Genomic DNA, 23,025 nt, shown 5'->3' with positions numbered 1-23,025 from the left:
CTTCTTCAATATACTGAAGGATTCCTGCAAATGCTTTAAATGGTCCTCTGCTCGTAGGGACTTAACCAACATATCTTCATTATAAACTTCCATGGATTTCCCTATTTGTTCTTCGAACATCCGATTTATTAGGCGTTGGTAAGTGGCACCAGCGTTTATTAATCCGAATAGCATCACATTATAGCACTATGTGCCATACTTAATGAGGAAAAAGGTCTTTTCCTGATCATCCGGGTTCATTCGTATTTGGTTGTACCCGGAGTATGCATCGAGAAAACTGAGGATCTCGTGGCCGGCCGTGGCATCGATCATGCGATCAATGTTAGCCAAAGGGAAAGAGCCTTGGGACATGCCTTATTTAAATCTTTATAATCTACACACATTCTCAGTTTGTACCCTTTTTTTAGGGACTACTGCTACGTTTGCTAACCATTCCGGGTATTTGACTTCCCGAATGGACCTATTTTAAGGAGTTTAGTTACTTCGTCCCTGATGAAAGAATGTTTGATCTCGGACTAGGGTCTCCTTTTCTGCTTGACCGGGTGGAATTCCAGATCCAGGCTCAGCTTGTGAGTGGTTATCTCCGGTGGGATCCCTGTCATGTGGAGATGGGACTAAGCAAAATAATCTATGTTAGCTATGAGAAATTGAATGAGTTTTTTCTTGAGCTCGGAGGTTAACCCCGTGCCCAGGTATACCTTCTGATCGGGTAGATGTTTGATCAATGTGACTTGCTCTATCTCTTCGACCGTTGATTTTGTAGCATCGGAATCATCGAGTACTATAAAAGATATGGGAACCCCGTAATCATCATCTTCATCGCCCCCTGTTTATCCGATTGGGTCGTGGCTAGTGTCGATAATTGTTATTTAGTTTCCTGCTTTGTATTTGAACTTGGTTCTTTCGATGTCATCAGTGTTGATACCGGAATCACTTTTTCGACTGCAAACATTTCCTTTGCGGTTGGTTGCTCTCCGTAGATCGTTTTAATCCCTCATGGCGTTGAGAATTTTAACACCTGGTGAAGGGTCGAGGGCACTTCCCTATGTTATGGATCCATGGCCTCCCGAACAGGGCGTTATACCTCATGCCCCCTTCAATCACATAAAACTTGGTTTTCTAGATGGTCCCGGCTGCGTTTACTGTTAATGTTATTTCTCCCTTAGCAGTTTTACAAGCCATGTTGAATCTTTTTAGCACTCGGGCTACAGGCACGATTTTGTCCTGTAGGTTGAGTTGTTCTACAACCCTCGATCGAATGATGTTGGCCGAGCTACCTGGATCAATTAACACACGTTTAACTCGAGATTTATTCATGAGTACATATATTACCAGTGTATCTTTATGGGGCTGCATGATTCCTTCTGCGTCCTCGTCGTTGAAAGACAAAGTTCCTTCTTGTATGTAATCTTGAGTCCGTTTCTCCCTTGTGACAGATACTTTGGTGCGCTTTAACATCGGGCCTTGAGGAACATCGACCCCTCTGATAATCATGTGAATGACGTGTTGAGGTTCTTCTTGCTCGGTTTGTTTATTGGAGTCCCTATTTCTGAAATGACCCTTGGCTCGATAACTCAGGAATTCTCGATGATGCCCGTTGTTGAATAACCGGGCTACCTCCTCCCTCAACTATCGGCAATCCTCTGTTCTGTGGCCATAAGTGCCACGATATTTGCACATCTTATTTCGATCCCTTTGGGCTGGGTCAGATTGTAGAGGTCAGGGCCATTTGGTATCTTTGATGCGTCCGATAGCCGATACGATGGCAGCAACATTAATGTTAAAGTTATATTCTGATAACCTTGGTGCTTCCTTAGGCCCGATAAGCCTGTCGAAACCGTTCTTGCTCATGAGTCCCTGGCTGCTCCGGCCTCTGTCATTTCTGCTTTCATTTCGCATAACACCCCGTTCGGACCCACTGTTCCTTTGATCCTCACTGTACGGCTGATACCGATCCCTGTTCGGCCTTGGTTCACGATCGATATCTCTTTTGACTCTATCGATGGGTCTAACAGGATAAACGGAACCGGAAGGAGCCCTAGTTGATCATTTTCGACTCTGATCTTCGATTGATATCGGTTATGCACATCAGCCCAAGTGACAGCCAAATATTCTATTAGATTCTACTTCAACTGCTATGAAGCCACCGAACTTTGAACATTGAGTCCTTGGGTAAAAGCTTGAACGACCCAATTATCAGCGACTGGTGGCAGGTCCATCCGTTCCATTTGAAACCGAGATACAAACTCTCTGAGCATTTCATTATCCTTTTGCCTTACTTTGAAGAGGTCCGATTTCCTTGTTTCGACCTTGATAGCCCCAGCGTGTGCTTTCAGAAAAGATCTGCAAGCATAGCAAATGAGTCAATAGAATTAGGGGTAAGTTGTGATACCATATCATAGCTCCCTTTGACAGGGTTTCTCCGAATTTCTTCAGAAAGACAGACTCAATCGCATCATCCTCCAAGTCGTTTCCTTTGATGGCGCATGTGTATGAAGTGACATGTTCATATGGGTCGATCGTTCCGTTGTACTTAGGAATCTCGGCATGCAGAATTTTTAGGGATCGGCTTTGGAGCCGCACTCAGAGGGAAAGGTTTCTGTACGAACTTCTTGGAATCGAAGCCTTTCAATATCGGCGGCGCTCCCGAGATCTGGTCGACCTAGAATTGTAGGTTTCCACCTTTTTATCGTTTGGTTCAATTTTCTTCTCCCCTGATTCTATTTGTTTTGTCAGCTCCTCAAGCATTTTTATGGTCTCGAGGTTATTACCCGACTCGTTCCAACTCAACCTTTTCGCGACCGGTTCCTCCCTGCGAGTGATCTCTCGAGACGGGTCAGGCTCGATCTCGCTCGGTATGCGGCTCTGGTTTTGTAACTGAGTTATTGCTGCCTGTTGAGCCTGCAATATTTCGAAGATCATCTGTAGATTGACCCCGTCTCCTCCATTATTTTGAGTATTCTGTGCTGTCAACCGGGCTCCACCTCAGATGCTATTATCCTTAGCCCCACGGTGGGCGCCAAACTGTTTAACCTCAAAATCGGATAACAGTTGAATTTATAAGTGGTTTTAAGGATACGTGGATTAATCTGACACAAAGTGATAGTTTGAATTATAAATAAAGCAAACAATAATAAAGTAAATTCAAACCCTATGACTTGAACAGTTATAGCCTTGGAAAATAGGTCTCATTCGAACCGAATGTGATTCAAATAATGTCAAATACAGAAGAACAGTAGCTTGCAGAAAGAAAATAATATTATAATGCTTTTGGATGCGTGTTACAATGTGTCTTGCAAATAATCAGACCCCCTTTATATAGTAGGGGAATCCTACTTTAGGTACAATTCTATAAAAGGTAAAAATTTCATTATTTGCTAATTAACCAGTTCCTTATTGATACATACCGAGATTCTCGCCTTGATATCCGACCGATTACGGATATTTCGGCCTTCCGTTATCTGGTCCGACAACGTTACCTCGGGCTCATTCGGAATCGGGTCGATTTTGCTTTCATGGGCTAGATAACCTCGAAGACGTATTTTTAACCTCGTATCCTTGTTCGATGGAACCTGGGGTTGATCTTCAATTCATCACGTTTTAATCCCGATCTATCATACATAGATGAGCCCGATTTATAGCCTATTTGGCCAAGCTTCTTTTGAGTCAATAGCACTTTTTCTTTTCGTAAAGTGCTTTTTTTTCCTAATATACTTGGTGAAACTAATAGCCCGTTTGGCCAAGCTGCAAAAATCAAGCAGTTTGTGTTTGGCTAATTAGTTTGAAAAGCACTTCTGAGCAGCAATTAGTGTTTGGCCAAGCTTTAAAAAACTGCTTCTAAATGTATTTTTCTCAAAAGTGCTTCTCAAAAAAATATTTTTGGAGAGAAGTTACTTTTTTCTGCTTCTCCTCAAAATTACTTTTTTTCCTTCCAAAAGCTTGGCCGAACAACTCAATTTTTGGCCAAAGAAGCTATAAACCTCTGTTTCAGCCGTGCATACTCCTGCAGCTAAAACCTCAACAAACCCACCCTATGCGCCACTGACATTCGCTCCTCTAAAGACGGTAATATGAAACTAGAAGCTCAGTGACCGATTTCTACATTATCGCCATCATGTTCGTTTCCAGATACATTCAACGGCGCTCTCTCAGATCCTTGCAGTATATTTCATCTCTCTACTTTTTCTAATTTTGTTAGTTAAGTTTCGATAAATTTAATTTTGTAGAACTTTAATTATCTCAAAGAGATTTTTTTACTATAGGAATGCGATTCTGCGGAGATACGATATGGTGAATATGATTTCAATCGGTGAAAATACGACGGTAAAAAATGTGGAAGTTCCTATATTTACTGCAACGAGTAATGTGTGGAATTGCAGTGGTGGAGTGCGGTGGATGTCGGGGAAGAGCATGAGGAGCAGAGTAGCAATGAGAATGCAGAATGAGTCGAGCAAAACCCTAAGGGAGATTCGGAGGTCAAAGAAGTTGAAATTGAAGCTGATGACTGATGAAGAACGGTTAATTTATAATCTGCGAAGAGTAGGTCCAAATGTTCTTTAATTATTCATTGCAAATCATTTTTCAGTGTTTGGTTGTATATAAAAGTCTAAGACAAATACACGGGTCTATTTGCTTTAGATAATAATAAACATTTTAAAAGTAAATAATAATTTTTATTTCAGAAGGTAATAGGTGAAATTTGCAAATTGCAAGTTTGCTGAAGTTGAGTCCAGACATGTGCCATTTTTATGTCTTAGCAAATTGTGCTTTGCTGCACCGATGCGTGATTGTGGTTACTGCAGCTAGAGTGGTGCTGTTGCCGAGTAAAAATTTCTTCTTGTGGATTAGTCTAGAGGTGCATCAAATTACTGCTTCTTTCTTTTTCTGACAGGTCAAATTGCTGCTTCTTTCTTGGGGTTGAACAATTTCTTTATAACTAGACTAGCACAATAAAAATAGATAGATTTACAGCTTTAGCTGTTTCAAGCTCTATATACCTTCTCAACCAAGCTCCATAAAGGCTCAATTGGTTGATGATGTCTGCAGTCATAATTTAATTTTGAGGCTGAAATGCTTTGAACTTATAATGAGCTCAAGTTGGTCTTGCACAAGACTTAATTGGCTTTTGGTTTAAGGAAGTAGAACATAGAAGGCTACATTTTTCATTGATGTTCCAGGAGAACTCTTGCATATTGAACACTTCTAGTGAGGTAATTGTTTTATGGGCCAAGTAACATCTTAGTGCCTCCACTCATTAGGGCCCCTTTAGAGTACTCAGTGTAACTTTGAGATACAGAAATAATTCCCAGAAAAATGAGGACTTCTGCAGTGGTCAAATAGTCCTGGCTTTTTTTGAAGAGAGTTTAAATCTTAAAGATATCAAGTTGAACAGCAGTTTACAATGTGCTTTGACTGAAAAATGTATTTATGTCAAATTTCGGTAATTGTGTGTGCTTATAGGTACTTATCGAACAATTTTAGAACTTCATTTTTCTGCATGCCTCTCTACCATACAGTATTTCAATTTGTTACTATACCTTCAGTATGTTCAGAAGTCGGACTCCTATTGTTCTGCTTATGTCCTAAATTGCTCGGACTCCGGTGTGGGTGTCCGATACGGGTGCGGATCTAGTGGTCGGATCCTTCGAAATCTAAATTTTAAGATTCTGGGATATGGATCGAGGTACGGATATGGGTGCGGGGATTCGGCTGAAAATAATTCAAATATCTAAAAATAGAGTTATAAAAATATATCTAATTATGAGACATTATGTGAAAAATTTATAAGTTATTTTAAGAAGGAAAAAATATAGATCAAGAGGAGAATCCGAGAAGGACGTAAAAGGAAAAGGACTAACATTGGATTTCTATATACTAAGTATTCAATTTTCTTCAATTTCACCATAACTTTTATTTGGATTTCAAAATCATTGTATCTGCCCCAAATTTATCTGTCGATTTTGGTAAAAGTACCTAAAATTGGTTGACAAGATATCGTCCGGATCCCACATCCACACCCATGTCATGTCGACACGAGTGCGGCAGCGAAAGTGAAGAGTCAGAGCAACTTAGCTTATGTCTATATGGTTACTGATCGGTCATAGACAATTGTCAAAAATGCAGCTAAGAGTTCCATCTTTGAGTGTCTTGAGTTTTCACTTCTTGTTTCATTCATCATATTTTAGTGTGTTGCCTTTTTGTGTATTTCTACTAAAAAATACCTTATTAATCCAACTCAAAATTTTCACTTCCCTTACTAGTGTAGGCAAAGAAAAAAGTTGCTTTGCTACTTCAGAAGCTGAAGAAATATGAGCTACCAGAGTTGCCATCTCCACGTCATGATCCTGAGCTTCTGACTCCTGAGCAACTGCAAGCGTATAAGAAGATTGGTTTCAGGAACAAAAACTATGTTCCTGTTGGTGTTCGTGGAGTCTTCGGAGGAGTTGTCCAAAATATGCATCTCCACTGGAAGTTCCATGAGACTGTGCAAGTTTGTTGTGATAACTTCCCTAAAGAAAAAATAAAAGAGATGGCCTCAATGCTGGCTCGACTAAGTGGTGGTATTGTGGTTAACATACACAATGTAAAAACAATTATTATGTTTCGCGGCAGAAACTACCGCCAACCAAAGAATTTAATACCTATCAACACACTTACAAAAAGGAAGGTGAGCTACAAATCTCTTTTTCTTTGCCTTGCCCCTTTTGAGTAGTCCACTGCTTATGTAAAGCCTAGTAGTAACTTTAGAAGTTGATGAATTGTTATATGTTTCAGTTAACCCCTTAATTTTGTATTTGCTTGAGGGAACCTAGCTTCTGTCTGTGTTTCATACACCTATGTGATGTCAAACTCCCTGGGTGCTATGAGTCTTTGACATGTACTCCTGGTACCTTTGTTTTTTTCAGTTCAACTGAAGTTCTATTCTCTTGAATGTGAGCCCATTCTTCAAGTTACAATGGGTATACAGCATGTCTCATCTGTTGAGAATTTGTTGAACCATCGATATTTTGGAATTTGTGTTGAACATAGGGCTAAGGTCTGCGTACATTCTACCCTCCCCAGACCCCACTAGTTGGAATTTACTGGGTATGTTGTTGTTGTTGTGTTGAACATAGGGACTAAAACTCTGGACTCTCTTAATTCCTATTGTATGTAATGAACTAGCTTTTCTGTAACTTGCTTAACAACGCTGGAAATTTGTTAATGTTCTGTTGATGAGTACACATCTACTGATTGACGAAGTTATCTCTTCCATGTAGGCATTATTTAAAGCCCGGTTCGAACAAGCACTAGAATCACAGAAATTAAACATAAAGAAAATAGAACAAGAGCTCCGGAGGAAGGGGATAAATCCTGATGATCCAGCAGCCAGGGCCAGCATCCAGCGAGTAGCATCCACATTCTTCAATGCCATTGATAAGAAAGAAGGAAGCCCATATGTCTTTCAGGAGGATATTGGTACTAAGTTGGGTCTCAGCAGTAGTATAGACCAAACACATTCAACAGCTGAAGACAGTGACCAGGAAGAACTTGACCGTTTTATTGCTCAGATAGAACAGGCAGCTGATGACGAATGGGCAGCCGAGGAAGAAGCAGAGAAAGACGAAGTAGGGAAGATTAGATATTGGAACAAAGAAGATATAGGTAGTCGATTCAGAAGATCTGGAATGATGGGAAGTGATGAATCAGATGATGAGTCAGGAGGGAAGACAAGTGGCTGGAATAAGACATACGGAAGGAAGATAGCTGATGATGATGGATATGATGACGTATCTGAAGATGACAATGAATTGGACAACAATGACGACCGACATGGTAGAAGCAATTACGCTGATTCCGGCATGTACAAGGCTCCTGACAGGCATCCTAAGCATAAAACGGAGAAATGGCAGAAAGGTAAGAGCAATAGACCTATAAGTGAGGGAGGTTCAAGCAGAAATTTTGATCCTTATTTAAAGGGAAAGATGGGTACAGAAGGTTCTGGTTCAGATATGTTAAGTGACATTGAGGAAGCCATGTGGAATTCAGATGATGAGGGAGGGCAGCACTCAATGCTACCAAGTGAGTATAGAAGTAGTAGTGACGAGGGGGAGGATTATGATAAGGTAGCAACATTGGGATCAAGTGCAGAGGATGCACCTGGTTCGAGGGCATCAAGAGGGGTAGCTAGTAGCTTTAGGACTAGTAGTCAAGAGCAAATGAAGAAAAATGAGGATAATTCCGAGACCAAGACAAAGGTGAAAAGCTCAAAGGACTTAGATGAAACTTGGGACAGCGACTGACCTGGGTGCCAACTTTGACGTAGAAATAGTGCTCATGGGATACAGTGGAATAGAGGCCAGTGCTATTTATGGTACTTGAATAAAGAACTCTGATTTGTGCAAGAAATCAGAGCTCAAGTTGAATGCACTTTTCATATGGGCAGGGAATCGAGCTAAACTGTTTCTTCCTGTCTGCTTGCATCTACATGTCTGAATTTGGGTGAAACGCGAACAAGGCACAGAGACACTGCCAGTGCACCTGTATTTCTTCTCCTGGATTCTCTGTATCCATATCGTTTAAGTACACAAATAGTTATTCCCTTCTCATAATGTTTGTTCAAGCGTGCTGCTGAAGAGTAGTACATTGAAGAATCTGGGGTGGTGACTTTTGTATAATATCAGTGAACCAAATTACTCTTTCGATGGTATAATGAGATGGACTCTTGACTGGATTAATAATGCTGTACTCCATTTTTCATTTTTTTTGTTACTTTTTATTTGAGAACTATGTCTTTCTCCTGATGATGAGTGTAACAGGTCCAAATCCATAATTGACTTGATTACTTATTGGTTATCAGGTTGTTGCGGTCTCATTTTACTATGACCTGTTTAGTGAGCTCGCATAATGTACCAAAAGCAGAATGGGTATTCCTCGTCATAGGAGAGGAAATAGTAATGGGGGAAATGTATGATCTGAACTCTGTTATCATGGTTTTGTGTTGGTGAATTCCTCGAAGTTAGAATTGTTGGTTTTTCTTCTGATGCTTTCGCAGCTTAAATTATTGATGGTTTATCTAGGCTTTCACAGTGTTCATATTGAGTATTTTATGTCCCACTACTCGAACAGTTGATTTTAATTGAAAATGGTTAATTCTTATAGTAATCTTTAAACGGATATCGGTGTGGCACATAAATAAATAATAGGAAGCCTGATCGTGGATGCAATTATATGGTGTCTTGGTAGACTATTCCTGCTTGGATTCCTTGGTCCAATAAAACAGTTGACAAGCAATCTATACCTTACCATACATACGACTTACACCAAAAAGCACAAGTGCGTGATCACTAAAGTCAATGAAGATTGAGGAAGGTAGTGTTGAATAATGGGGTATTATCACTTTTAACCCGCACCAGAAACTATTTACATCAGGTAGCCGAAAAAGTGTATGAAACTTATATAATTTTTGTATATAATATACAAAATGTATATATATACAAAAAATATATAAATTTTATATATTTTTTCGGCTATTATTTTTACAGCGGCTATACACTGCCATTTTTCCTTGAATAATTATGCCATTCGGAAGAAATCTTCTTCAGAAGAAAAGCTTGTTACAAGCAAGAAAAACTCGAGTACGGCTTCAAGCGATTTTTCAAAACGAAGTTGAGATTTTGTTAGAACAAGCGCATAAGGAAGACTCAATACCTTTATGGGACAACCTTTGCAGTGTAAAGATTCGTTAAGGAACATATACTGATATTATATGTGTGTCGATAAAGGTATTTAGAGAGCTAAAGAGAAGATGTCTACCATCCGAACATGTTGGAAAATTAGAAGAAATAATCAATTTGATAAAAGGATCAAGTCAATGACCCAGTGAACAATGAAGTTGGTGAAACTATGAGAGACCAAAGTTCTGGTTGTAGACGAGCAGGTACTTGATAGAATAGTGAAGATGCACTTGAGTTAGCCAAAGACCACAAATATCAACAAAATGAACAGAGTCACTGACCATATACGTAACTAAAATTGGCTGTCCATCTCTAACGAATTTAATCTTTGTCAGATGTCCCAGCAAAGAAAGCAAAGAAACTGATTACTCTTCTGTAGAGATTCAATTCGCGTTACACGCACAGCACAAAACAAAGGAACACAAAATGATCATCGACACATATATGCCATAAGAGCATGTGATCAGGCTCTGGAAAGAAAAAAATCCTTCAAGGGGCTTGCGTTGAATACCCAAAACATTAGTCTCGAGCACTTAGTCTAGCAGGCAAATAATACCTAAACAATGCCCCACATTGATCAAGAAATTAATAAGCGCAATGCATCTTCTCTCGTTAAAACGCTCTCATCTCTCTCTCTCTCTCTCTTTTCTTCCGCCCTTCCAGAACTTTCAATTTCATTCTCCAACTCATTTACGGACTATAAAGGAATCACCATGTACAAAAACAACAACATCAACCAGTAATAATCCCACTAATGAGGTCTGGAGAGGGTAGAGTGTACGCAGACCTTACCCCTACCCTGGAGGAGTAAAGAAACTGTTTCCGGAAGACCTCCGGCTCAGAGACAAAAGATCTGTAACAACAACAGAAACCAGACAAATAGTATCAGCACCGCAAGAGATAACAAATAAGTGGAAATTCAATAATTATGCTAATAATAAATTGAAAAAAAATAAAAATTGAAAATAAAAATAGTGTGATGAACAAAAATCGCTAGCAGTCCTAGACAAAATACTATCAGACTAGCTGGAATCACCGTAAAAACATAATTTCCGCCTCTAAGCAAACTGAACCCACGGAACTCCCTTTGCTTTGTCTCGGGATCGACTCAATCAATGAGAACCACAGCGAAATGCTTCTGGCATGCCAAAGCAAGGTAAGCGATCAAATATATAGGCAAGGCAAAGGAAGTTATTTCGTCTCTCGGGACTGGTTTCGCATTTCTCAACAAGATGGCAAATGGATCATTCAATAGTGTCACAACTTCCCCTCATATCTCCATTACTACCTACTAAAATCACAAAAACTGTATATTCAAACTGAAATCTACTCAGCAGACGTTCTCCCTCAGAGAACATAACAAGAGATGAACATGGAAAAACAAAATCATGGGAGCTATCAAGTACGTACTAGTAGTAAAAAGAATATACTAAACAATCAATATATAGTGCTATGGCTGAAAGAAAAATGAATCAGGTGGTCAATATCATAAGAATGAAATTCAAGGAAAGCACCATTTACACTAAATATTGGAATAAATTACTCGAACACGAAATCCGTTAACCAAAACGTCTGACTATTGTCATTCAGAAAGGTCCACTTATCTCAATACAGATGCAAATGAATGTACAGAAAACCCCTCCCAGGAACATTGCCCCGCCTTTGTTGCGCACAAGGTATGTAATACTGCTACAGCACAGTTACCAATCTGGTTAGAGCCCCTCAAGGCACAACATAAAATCTGCCCCTGAGCACCTCTGGTGTTAAGAAGAAGTTCCAACTCTGTCTTAAAACTTAGCCATCTTCTCTTTTGCAGTTCCCAGGCAAAAGATATTTGTACTTGTCTGGATTTTCCAACAGATAAGAAGGAAGATTAACTGCCGAGTACGAATGGGGGATAGGTCCCATGCTGCCAATAATATCCTTGAATGTGTACTCCTCAGGAAGCATGTCATACAAATCAGTTCCTCTACAAATGACATCTTGAATCCTTTTAGGATTAAGATAATGTGAAAACCTCACTCTGTCATTGTGGCTGTAAGCTTTCATCTTAAATATAAAGTCACTGATGCGGCGGAAACAAAAGCTACAATGCCAACCGGCATCTGCCAAAAGATAATCACTCTGACGGTAGTGCGCATATCTAGTCTTGCCACTTTGATACCTGTGGACTGAAGCTCTCCAGCTTCTGTGCTTAATCTCAAATTCAAATGAGTACAAGTAATTCCTAAAATGAAGGTGAATGACAGGAGGAATGTCATCGCACCACCTTAAAAGATTGATGGTATGAGCGCTGGGAATCTCATCAACATCAGACATGATCAGTAAATCATCATCCTCAATACCAGCAATTCTCAGGAGTTGGTCCAATGCTACTCTCTGATATGCCTCTTCAACAAATGGATTTTCACCTTTTCTGGCTCTTCCTCCTATGGTTCCATACGTTAATCGAGTCTCAACAAACTTAAACTGGTCCCGATTAATTGCAAAATTGTGGAGTTTAGGCAGCCCAGTGAATGTTGAGTTTGACTCTAAAAGAACAAACTGTGTGATGTAAGGATACAATTCCTTCCATCTGATGGTAAGCATATCCACTTCATTACTGAACAGAACTGCATCAAACACTCGCCTAGGATATTCACGAATTCCCCACCCGTGGAGCCTGCAAATTTTCTCCATCGGAACATCCTCATTGTAATAGTGAGTAATTTCTATAAAGGGGTTCGGAGGAGATTGCCAGAGGGGGCGGAGGAAGTAGGTAATCTTCTGCCCGTGCAAGTACGCAGCAACTATGAATGTTGGCACAACCACAATCAAAAAGATAATAGTCTTTAAATCCAACCCTCGAAGCATGCACCGTAGTCTTGACATGCTTAATGTTGTCGGTGAATCCTGCTAAATATTAAAACAACTTTCTAAGTGCACAAGCTAAAATGGTAATAACTAATTACAATAGAAGGTACTAAATCTTTTTCTTTAGCTTTTTATTGGTCTTCACTTTTCTTTTGGCTGGAGGGGGCTAAAGGGGTTGGTGTAAGACATCTTAGCTTTAAAATCATAAGAAACTTCAAACAGAAATCAATTAAGTCCAAACAAGTTCAATATATTGAGAAATTTTTTCTCCTGAATCCTCCAAGCCAGAGAAAGAAAAATTTACTTTTCTATCTTCTTTTAGTTACTTCTAGAACCATAAAAATAACAACTTCCAACAACTAGATATTAACAGCCTAAATAACAAAATGTTTGACCATAAAACTTGAAATTCAAAACAGCAAAAACATCAAAACTCTGGAGACAAACAAATCAAATGTTCTGAAAGAGTAGAATCAGAGAAAACATGAAATTTCAACAAACTCAAATTCCTGACCTACTTATAGAAATACTTGGAAGATGATGAAAAATTGTAAAATCTGGTCTCCAGAAAAAAAAACATTATTTTGCACCGGAAAAAGAAATTCCTCCAGTGACAACTATTTCTCCATCAAGTAAAGTTCTGGGGTTTACATTTCAATCTATTTCAATTTGTCCATAGCAGAACCAAAAACATACATGCTTATTCCACATAATCCAACAGAAAAATTTGATCATGGCAGAATTTTCCACATATATATATATGTATGTATGTTAAAACCCAAATGAGATAAAAAAAAAATAAACTGTAAAATGCTTCAGCTTTCCTTCTGATGGTAAATTCTAAATCCATGCCAAATTGTCAACAGCAAAACAAAAGCACATATCTTTAATTCCACAAAATCCAACATAAAAATCTGATCTTGGAAGAATTTTCCAAAAAATAGAACAAGATAAAGACCAATGAGATAAAAAATAAACTGTAAAATAGTTTCAACTTTCCTACTGATAGTAAATCTTAATCCATGTCAAATAAAAGCACATATCTTTATTCTACAAAAACTCAACAGAACAATATGATGTTGGAACCAATGAGATAAAAATAAACTGTAAAAAAGCTTTTCACTTTCCTTGTGATTGTAATTTCTTATAAACTATATGAGATTATTAGGGAAAATTACCTGGCCACAAACATCAGGGCAAATATCATCACTCTTCTTTGAACTGTAATAATAACCATCAGACATCATGAGAAACAAAAAATTTCAACAATTCCTCAAAATGCTCAAATTTTTGTCTCCTGTTTCTGGGTTCTGCTAATGTTTCAATTTTGAATGACCCCTTTTATAAAAGTGAGAAATTACATATAAAAAGAATCATATATGAAAAAAAAAAAAGCACCCTCTTGAAAATTACATGAATGGAACTGCTTTAGAAGCAGCCATTCTTCAAGAGGGGTTATGCTTTTTAGGCTTCTGTAATGTGACAACTAATAATAGCCGTTTGGTAGGTTGTTCTAAGGATGATGATGATGATGATATATATATTATACAGAAAACACAGAGAGGCGCCTTCACTCTCTCTCCACCCCAGACGGAGAAGGATTGACAATGTATTATAAAGGAAAATCGTGGTGCTATTTCTAAATTTTGAAAATATTGGGGTGATTTCATAATTCTAATATAATAGCCCTAACTTGGTGAATCAATCCAGCACCACTTGTTGGTCATTTTTAAGTTTAAGTTATATATATCGTCATCGTAATAAAAATTTACACCATCACGTTTTTATCCATTATAATTTGTAAACGATCTTAAAATCTCACGTGGACATCCTTTGGGTTTTTGATAGTATAAAATCATTTATAATATTGGTGTATACAAGTATAACTTAAACTCGTCATCTTTTATTAATGGTCTCACATTTTTCTTGTAATAATAGTATGCACATTAGATGAAATAGTATATTTGGTCAAGCTTTTGAAAGTTAAAAACACATCATTTTTCTTTTATTTATTTCTGAAATTTGAAATATTTGACGAAAATAAAAAAGTGTTTTTGGGCAACAATTTCAAAATAAGTAATTTTTTAATTGTTTTCACACAGATTAAGAAATCTACCTTTTAACACTAATTAGCAATGAAATTGACCATATTAACATTTACTATCTCTTCACATAAATACTCCTAACACATACTCCAACGCTATTTACTCCAAGGACAATGTAGGAAAAACATAATTAATTCATTCTTGAAATCTGAAAAAATCACTTATTTTGGAGCACAAAAAAGGCCAAAAAATTACTTATTTTGGACTGGAGGGAGTAGTTTTAAAAACAAATTGTAGCTTCACTCCAAAAATAAAAAAAACTAATTCTTTTAAGATACAAAATCCTTACAAATAATTTTTATTTATAAAAATGTCGTCCCTTACTGTCTCTCCGCCCCAGATGGAGGAGGTTAGAGAAAATATACTAAAACAGAAATTTGTGGAGCTATTTCTTAATTTTAAAATATTGGGGTGGGGGGGGGGGTTTGGGTAGGGGGGGGGGGACAGTTGAACTTATTATATTTCCTATTTGTAACAGAAAAGCCCTTTCAGATTCCTACTTTGAACAAAGGTAAAATTAAATTCCAGATACGATAGGAATTGCCTCTCTCTTCTCTAACATTAACACGGTTAACATGCGGATTCTCCACCGTATATCCCAACACTGCTGCCCCATACTATCCATTTGCATTAAATTTGTTCCTTCATCCTCTCAAAGAAATTAGTTAATTATAGTAGTACTTTTGTTTTACATTTTCAGTGCAATTTAATTGATTATATCAACTTATCTTCCAAATTACCATATTACTACTCCCTCCGGTCTACTTTATTTGTTTATGGAACTTTTATTTTGGTCCATAATATTTAATTTTTTCAGATCTTAAAAAGGAATTAACATTTTTTTTTCCAAAGTTGCCCTTGAGATAAAGAGCCTAGATATATTTGTCGTATTTCCAAAAAATAAATTAAGGCTAATATGGTCAATTTTATTGTTAATTAAAGTGGACCAGAGTCCGGAGGGAATAGTACTTATAATTAAAAGTTACGTTTTGTTGAAATTGATGTATTATAAAAGTTTACTCCCTTCGATCCAAAATAAGTGATTTTTTGGATGTTTTCACACAGATTAAGAAATTCATCTTTTAGCATTAATGAACAATGAAATTGACCATATTAACCTTTACTATCTCACATAAACACTCCTAACACATATTCCAACACTATTTACTCCAAGGACGATGTAGGAAAAAAATAATTAATTCATTCTTGAAATCGAGAAAAATCACTTATTTTGGACCACCAAAAAAGGGCCAAAAAATCACTTATTTTGGACCGGAGGGAGTATATATTATTGGTGCATAGAACTCACACTCACGAATAAATTTAGTGAGTTTAAAATTTAGCAGAGTCGGATTAGTCTTTCTTCCTTCATACATGTCAATTCTATGAAAGAATTGAACTTACGTCTCCAAAGAAGCATGTGAAATGGTGTCCGAAATGGAATTTGTGGAGGACAAATGGAAGTCACTACAAAATGCGTTGGTTGACTAGTTGTAAGCATAAAATATCTTGTATTTCAGATTTTATATGATGACAAAAGAAAATTTTTTGACACATAATTTTAATATATAAAATACCAAAAATGCAATTTAAAATTATGAAACGTATATCATATAATTTCAATAAGAGAATTATATTAAGAATAAAATAACAATATTAGAAGTGTGTCTATTTCGGAGAATCGGTTCGAATTCATGCCGGGGCAGTTGACTATAGAAGCCATTTATTTTGTGAGGAGGTTGATGAAGCAGTACAGGGAGAGGAAGAAGGACTTGCATATGATGTTCAATGACCTAGAAAAAGCCTACGACAACGTCCCTAGGGAGGTTCTATTGAGATGTTTGTAGGTTAGCATTGTTCCGGTAGCTACATTAGGGTGATTAAGAACATGTATGATGGAGCTAAGACTCGAGTAAGGACTATGGGAGGAGACTCAGATTATTTTCCAGTAGTGATAGGGTTGCATCAAGGATCATCTCTTAGTCCATTTTTATTTTCCTTGGCGATGAATATGCTGACGCAGCACATCCAAGGGGAGGTGTCATAGTGTATGTTATTTACAGATGATATAGTGCTGATTGACGAGACGCGTTGTGGGATTAATGCTAGGTTGGAGGTGTGGAGAGAGATTGTAACGATCTGACCGGTTGTTTTGTGTATTTGTGCCTCGTTTCCTCTTTTTATACTTCACACATATGTGTTATGGTTTTATGACTTTTGGGGTTGATTGGTGATCACGCCCAACTCTAGTCCTAAGAAGGATAAGCGGTCGCTGCAAATATAATCCGGTCTAAAAGTCCGGAGTCGAATCCCACAGAGAACTAAGGCTTAGCTGTATCTGTTTAATATCACTAAGAAGACAAGATTGAACAATTTTTTAAATTATAAAGATTGGGATTTATATTTCTAACTAATTAACTAGCAAATACTACAAAGCGATAAAATTATCAACTAACGAGACAAAGGGTTGGAGACTAAATTAAGGAGGTCTAGAGTTATGATTTCCCCAATTGTCGGAATCCTTCTAACTATGTTCCCTACAATTTCGCCGATGTATTCTCTACTGATCGTGAGCACTTTAGATGCCGTAATTCTCTCTCGAGCAACTACAACAATTTACTAGACATATTCTCTCGAATTACACTAGTTGGCATTATCTAACCGCTTATTATGACCACGTCAAGGCTTTGTTATTTCTAAACCTACCTTTAAACCCAATATATTGATTTCTCACATACGTTAGGAGTGACGTTGTTCAACAACCACCTAAATATGTATCATTTCTCAAGCAACACATAATAAATAGGCACAGTCAATCGATGGCCATTTAATCAACAATAAAAAATACGTAGTTGAACAAGTAGAGAAATCCAACGGCTCAATTATATAAGAATATAACAAGAATTTATCCTACAAAAGGTTCTATCAAAATCCTAGATAACAAATTAGTTATTCATAATATTATGTAAAACTACAATACTAAAAGTCATAACCAACAACGAAAAATAGGAAGAGGAAGGAAAAACTCGTTGAAGAATTCCCCGCCTTGCTCCTATTGTGTCTCTGCCTCCTTAGGTCGAATCTGTATCAAAAATTGGTCTCCTCCCCTCAAAATACCGTTTTTCCATGTATATATACCAAGTAGGGTTGGGACCAAACAATTATACCTTCTCTTACGCGAAAAAGGACAAGTTTCCAGGCCTGGACGTCCGTGGCCGTGGTCCGGGCGCGGTACTTTGCAAGTCTACTGTCTCAGTCCGCGTCCAGGTCCACGGTCGCGGTTTCGACTGCGTTTTTCACCCTATTCCGTTTGAAAGTTGGAAAAATGTAAAACATGAAAGTTTTAGCCCTTTGAGTTAGCTTTCCAACCTTATATTATGGAGCCAAAATGGAGTTTTGAGAGAAAAGTTATGTGCATTTTACTAGATAGTGCACAATATGCCTACTCGATTCTTCTTTTTGTTGCTTTATCATCCGTTGATCCCCGAATACGATACCGGCTTAATTCCTTGGGCTTTTAATCAGACTTTAAAGCTCTAAATCACTTGAATTCATTCCATAGCATCTATATAGCTCGGAATCACCCCTACAAGGCATAAAACACATAATTAGTGCAAAACACTAGCGATTAAAGCGCAAACTCAACTAAAGTGCAGTAAATTAGAGTGTAATAATCGACTAAAATAAGTAATTATAGGCTATCATCATCACCCCACACTTAAACTATTGCTCGTCCTCGAGCAATCAAACTACACTTTTTTTTATAGACACGACCTTTTTAAACAATTCTCCTAACTCATCACACCAAGAGTATTTCAAATAGACTAAGCACAAAAGCGTAACATTTTCACCTCAAGATTTGACTCACAAGTACCACGCATTATTCACAACTCACCTACTTACTCTAACATAGAGGTCACTGACATTACCTTTCCTTCATGAATCAAGTGCCCTCACACAACAAAAGAGAGTAGTTCCACACAATAAAATTTAAGAACACTTAGGAATTCAAGATAGAACGAATTCACTCACTCTCAAAAATAACATTCATATGCCACAAAAGATGCACCATAAGCTTGCCCATAGTGTACCACTCCACTAATCGAGCTCATTCAATCTAGGATCAATTAGGACTTTATTTGGTTGTAACGTAGGCTACGGGACGGGTATGATACATTTAGATATAGGAGTGACTACACCTCCCTAAGCACTTTAATACATATACTTTAACATTCAAACCTTATACTTATGTCAAACCAAACTTCACCTTTACATCAATGTATATTACCCCATACTTCATTAAGCACAATTGCATCAAGAGTCACCACTTATTAAGGAATACTTTTTTTTCACAGCAATACAAGTATTTTTTTTTCAATTCAAGTGGCTCTTACTTGTTCAAAACAGTGCACCTTTCTCTTGATTTTATTAGTTCCACTCAAAAGCCAAACCAACCACCCCACACTTTAACTTTTACACAGTTCATAACAATTCAAGTGCTCATGAGAGGTTAAAAGGTTCAAATAGATGATTAATTCAAACAAATGGGTAAGGCTTGTAATGTGGTTGTCAAAGAAACAGGATTACAGGCTCAAAGGGGTTAACTACGATACATAACAATTAGGCGGGTAAAATATACATATCTGGCTCAACAAAGAAATGCCTATATCACTTCCAAGACTGAATAAAACTACTATTTCGCTTTGCAAACATACGGGGCAAGTTCTAGACATCAAATACAATGCACTGAATAACGCAAAACCTTATACACACATGGCACATAACTCACTCAGGATTGGATTCACAGACACTCTAGTCAAAGCAGTTAAGCAAAGTTAAAATCATACAATTTAAGGTACTTATACAAGAGTCATAAACTGAGCCTAAGCATCACAACCAAAGTACTCACTATTCTCAAGGCATAACAAAGTCAAGAGATATTGCTTCAATTCAAAACACAACACAATGGCCTACTCCCAAAAAAAAATAATTAACTACACCTGGTTCAAACAAAAACCTTAAAAAAGAACCGCGACACAAAGAAAAATCAAGGGGTAATTGCTACACTACCTAACAAAAGAAAATCTTTTTTTGTCTTTTTTTTTCTTTAGATTTAAATCCCTCAAGAAAATTGTCTAATATATCCATCGTCGGGAAAAGTCCAATCTTTTCTACTAAAAAAAATATTCAATTAAACTAACATAACTAAAATAGCATAGAAAGTCACCCAGACAATCTCCTCACCCCACACTTAAAATTGTGCATTGTCCCCAATGCACACCCATACATACAAGAGGGTAAAAGAAACTCCCTGGTAGGCCAAAGGCCGAAGCACTAACATCTCATGCGGCACTCAGACTTCTCCCAGGCCTGGTCCTTCGTGTGGGTACCTCACACTTAGTTCCAACCATCTAGTTTGTTGTTGCATCCTTCCAATGGCTTTGCATTCCATGCTCCTAAAAAATAAAAAATCGACACTACAAAAATAATACGATTAGAAAATAAAAATAAAATAAAATAAAATAAAATAAAGCAGTAAAGCCGGGTTGCCTCCCAACAAGCGCTTGATTTAACGTCGCGGCACGACGCGAATCACTTTTTGCCTCCACCTCGAGCTTATGAATTGAACCCCCAATTTGGCATCAAGTTTTCGGCTATGCTCCAAGGGTGGAGGAACAAATCTAATTGGCCTAAGCAACCATTGTACTATTTTACACTTCTTGGCTTTTAGATGAGGCATGTAGTCCTGTCTTTCTAGCAAGAAAAATTCCAGACTGTAGGCACCTTGTTCCTCATTCCTTGACTCCTCAACCGGCTCGGATGACTCTATTTCCATATCATCATCCAAGCCCAATGTGCAAAAATGCTTGGAGTGAGGACCAATGCTCTCAAACACATGAACTTCAGGACTTTCAACATCCTCAACATCAATGATACTAGAGTCAACAAAATTTGTATCCTCAAAGTCCTTGACTGACTCTAGTCTCACTTCTTCAACATCGACATCCTCAAATTGTAGTTGGCTAGGTTGTTGATGTTCTACTCTGACCTCCTTAATTAACACCGGAAATTCACGCTCTTCTTGGCTACTATCTCCAATATTGGCTTGTTGAGCATTAACAACTCCAACCACTTGACTCAATTGAGCCTCCAAGTTGCGAATAGTAGCCTCTTGCCTCTCTATCTGCAGTTGTTTCTCATTATTTTATTCCAGAAGGCACTTTAACATATCCTTGATCTCCTTCAGGTCCGCATTCCAATGTTCTTTGTTCCTATTAACTTCACAAGAAAAGGTAGAACCATCATAGTAAGGAGTTGGGGGAAAATAAGAAATATAAGCACAACCATGAAGGTGACCATTTTTACCACCACACACATCACACACATTTCACAAATAAGATTGAGTTGGTGCACATAACTCGCTCTCGGGAATATTTTGATAATTTTGATACGGGTGGTTTCCTTTACAATATTTATGAGGATCAATAGTAGAATTATACCTAAATTCCCATAATTTCAAGATGTCATGTTTCTCAAATCAACGGTTATAATAAAATAAAATAAAAACAAAAAAAAACAAAACAAAATACAAGTTCAAACTCGCAACCTAGCAATATATACAGCTACAACTACACCGTTAGTTACCCGGCAACGGCGCCAAAATTTGGTCACGCCCAACTCTAGTCCTAAGAAGGATAAGCGGTCGCTGCAAATATAATCCGGTCTAAAAGTCCGGAGTCGAATCACACAGAGAACTAAGGCTTAGCTGTATCTGTTTAATATCACTAAGAAGACAAGATTAAACAATTTTCTAAATTATAAAGATTGAGATTTATATTTCTAACTAATTAACTAGCAAATACTACAAAGCGGTAAAATTCTCAACTAACGAGACAAAGGGTTGGAGACAAAATTAAGGAGGTCTAGAGTTATGATTTCCCCAATTGTCGGAATCCTTCTAGCTATGTTCCCTACAATTTTGCCAATGTATTTTCTACTGATCGTGGGCACTTTAGATGCCGTAATTCTCTCTCGAGCAACTACAACAATTTACTAGACATATTCTCTCGAACTACGCTAGTTGGCATTATCTAACCGCTCATTATGACCACGTCAAGGCTTTGTTATTTCTAAACCTTCACATACGTTAGGAGTGACGTTGTTCAACAACCACCTAAATATGTATCCTTTCTCAAGCAACACATAATAAATAGGCACAATCAATCGATGGCCATTCAAGCAACAACAATAAACACGTAGTTGAACAAGTAGAGAAATCTAACGGCTCAATTATATAAAAACATAACAAGAATTTATCCTACAAAAGGTTCTATCAAAACCCTAGATAACAAATTAGTTATTCATAATAGTATGTAAAACTACAATACTAAAAGTCATAATCAACAACGAAAAATAGGAAGAGGAAGGAAAAACTAGTTGAAGAATTTTCCGCCTTGCTCCTATTGTGTCTCTGCCTCCTTAGGTCGAATATGTGTCAAAAATTAGTCTCCTCCCCTCAAAATACCGTTTTCATGTATATATACCAAGTAGGGTCGGACCCAAACAATTATACCTTCTCCTACGCGAAAAAGGACAAGTTTCCAAGCCTGGACGTCCGCGTCCAGGTTCGCGGTCGCGGTTTCGACCGCATTTTTGGAATTTGGAAAAACGTAAAACATGAAAGTTGTATCCCTTTGCGTTAGCTTTCCAATCGTATGTTGTGTAGCTAAAATGGAGTTCTGAACAAAAAGTTATGTGCATTTTACTAGACAGTGCATAATATGCCTACTCGATTCTTTGTTTTGTTGCTCTATCATCCGTTGATCCCCGAATACGATCCCGGCTTAATTTCTTGGGCTTTTAATTAGAATTCAAAGATCTAAATCACTTGAATTCATTCCATAACATCTACATAGCTCGGAATCACCCCTACAAGGCATAAAACATACAATTAGTGCAAAACACTAGCGATTAAAGCGCAAACTCAACTAAACTGCAGTAAACTAGAGTGTAATAATCGACTAAAATATGTAATTATAGCCTATCATCAGTTGGTTTTTTTCCGAAAAGATTTCGGGTTGATTTAGACCATTTGGTTCTTTACCTAGAAGCTTAAGGTAGAAATATTGACCAAGCTTTGAATTTTGTGAAAACGACCCTTGAACGGTGTTTTGATGGCTCTGATAGATTCGTACCATGATTTTGGACATGACCGTATGCCGGGAATCGAATTCGGAAGTTCGTATGTTGGCTTTTGTTGTTTTGTCGAAAATTAGCAATTTGAGGTTTAGAAGTTTACCCGTTGGTTGACTTTTACCTATCAGGTTCACAATTTGATTTTGGGACTTAAA

General features: G+C 37.6%; 2 protein-coding genes across 3 annotated transcripts; one reads left to right on the top strand and one right to left on the bottom strand.

The window, feature by feature from the left end:
* On the top strand, positions 4,010-8,835 carry LOC109229669 (uncharacterized CRM domain-containing protein At3g25440, chloroplastic-like). The gene is made up of 4 exons (XM_019395199.1): positions 4,010-4,161; positions 4,263-4,539; positions 6,266-6,667; positions 7,260-8,835. The coding sequence occupies exons 1-4, from the start codon at positions 4,115-4,117 to the stop codon at positions 8,280-8,282; spliced, it is 1,749 nt and encodes a 582-aa protein (XP_019250744.1). The 5' UTR covers positions 4,010-4,114; the 3' UTR covers positions 8,283-8,835.
* LOC109229656 lies at positions 11,174-14,157 on the bottom strand. 2 transcript variants are annotated; one of them, XM_019395183.1, is made up of 2 exons: positions 13,748-14,157; positions 11,174-12,611 (listed from the first exon to the last, which is right to left on the bottom strand). In XM_019395183.1, exons 1-2 carry the CDS (start codon positions 13,814-13,816, stop codon positions 11,511-11,513), a joined length of 1,170 nt encoding a protein of 389 aa, XP_019250728.1. In that variant the 5' UTR covers positions 13,817-14,157; the 3' UTR covers positions 11,174-11,510. The 2 variants fall into 2 exon arrangements, with proteins under 2 accessions (XP_019250728.1, XP_019250736.1); XM_019395191.1 differs by having other exon boundaries at positions 11,174-12,608.

This window comes from Nicotiana attenuata, chromosome 1 (genome assembly GCF_001879085.1).
Source record: "Nicotiana attenuata strain UT chromosome 1, NIATTr2, whole genome shotgun sequence".
Lineage (NCBI taxonomy): Eukaryota > Viridiplantae > Streptophyta > Magnoliopsida > Solanales > Solanaceae > Nicotiana > Nicotiana attenuata.
Note: the sequence above shows the minus strand (reverse complement) of the source record. Positions and strands in the feature narration are given on the sequence as shown.

Excerpts from the sequence above, each read along its gene's own strand:
- LOC109229669 (XM_019395199.1), top strand. The coding sequence starts at position 4,115 with ATGTTCGTTTCCAGATACATTCAACGGCGCTCTCTCAGATCCTTGCA. Across the intron at positions 4,162-4,262 it reads CGCTCTCTCAGATCCTTGCA|GAATGCGATTCTGCGGAGAT; the intron begins GTATATTTCATC and ends TTTTTACTATAG. Across the intron at positions 6,668-7,259 it reads ACACACTTACAAAAAGGAAG|GCATTATTTAAAGCCCGGTT; the intron begins GTGAGCTACAAA and ends TCTTCCATGTAG.
- LOC109229656 (XM_019395183.1), bottom strand. The coding sequence starts at position 13,816 with ATGATGTCTGATGGTTATTATTACAGTTCAAAGAAGAGTGATGATATT. Across the intron at positions 12,612-13,747 it reads GCCCTGATGTTTGTGGCCAG|CAGGATTCACCGACAACATT; the intron begins GTAATTTTCCCT and ends TTTAATATTTAG.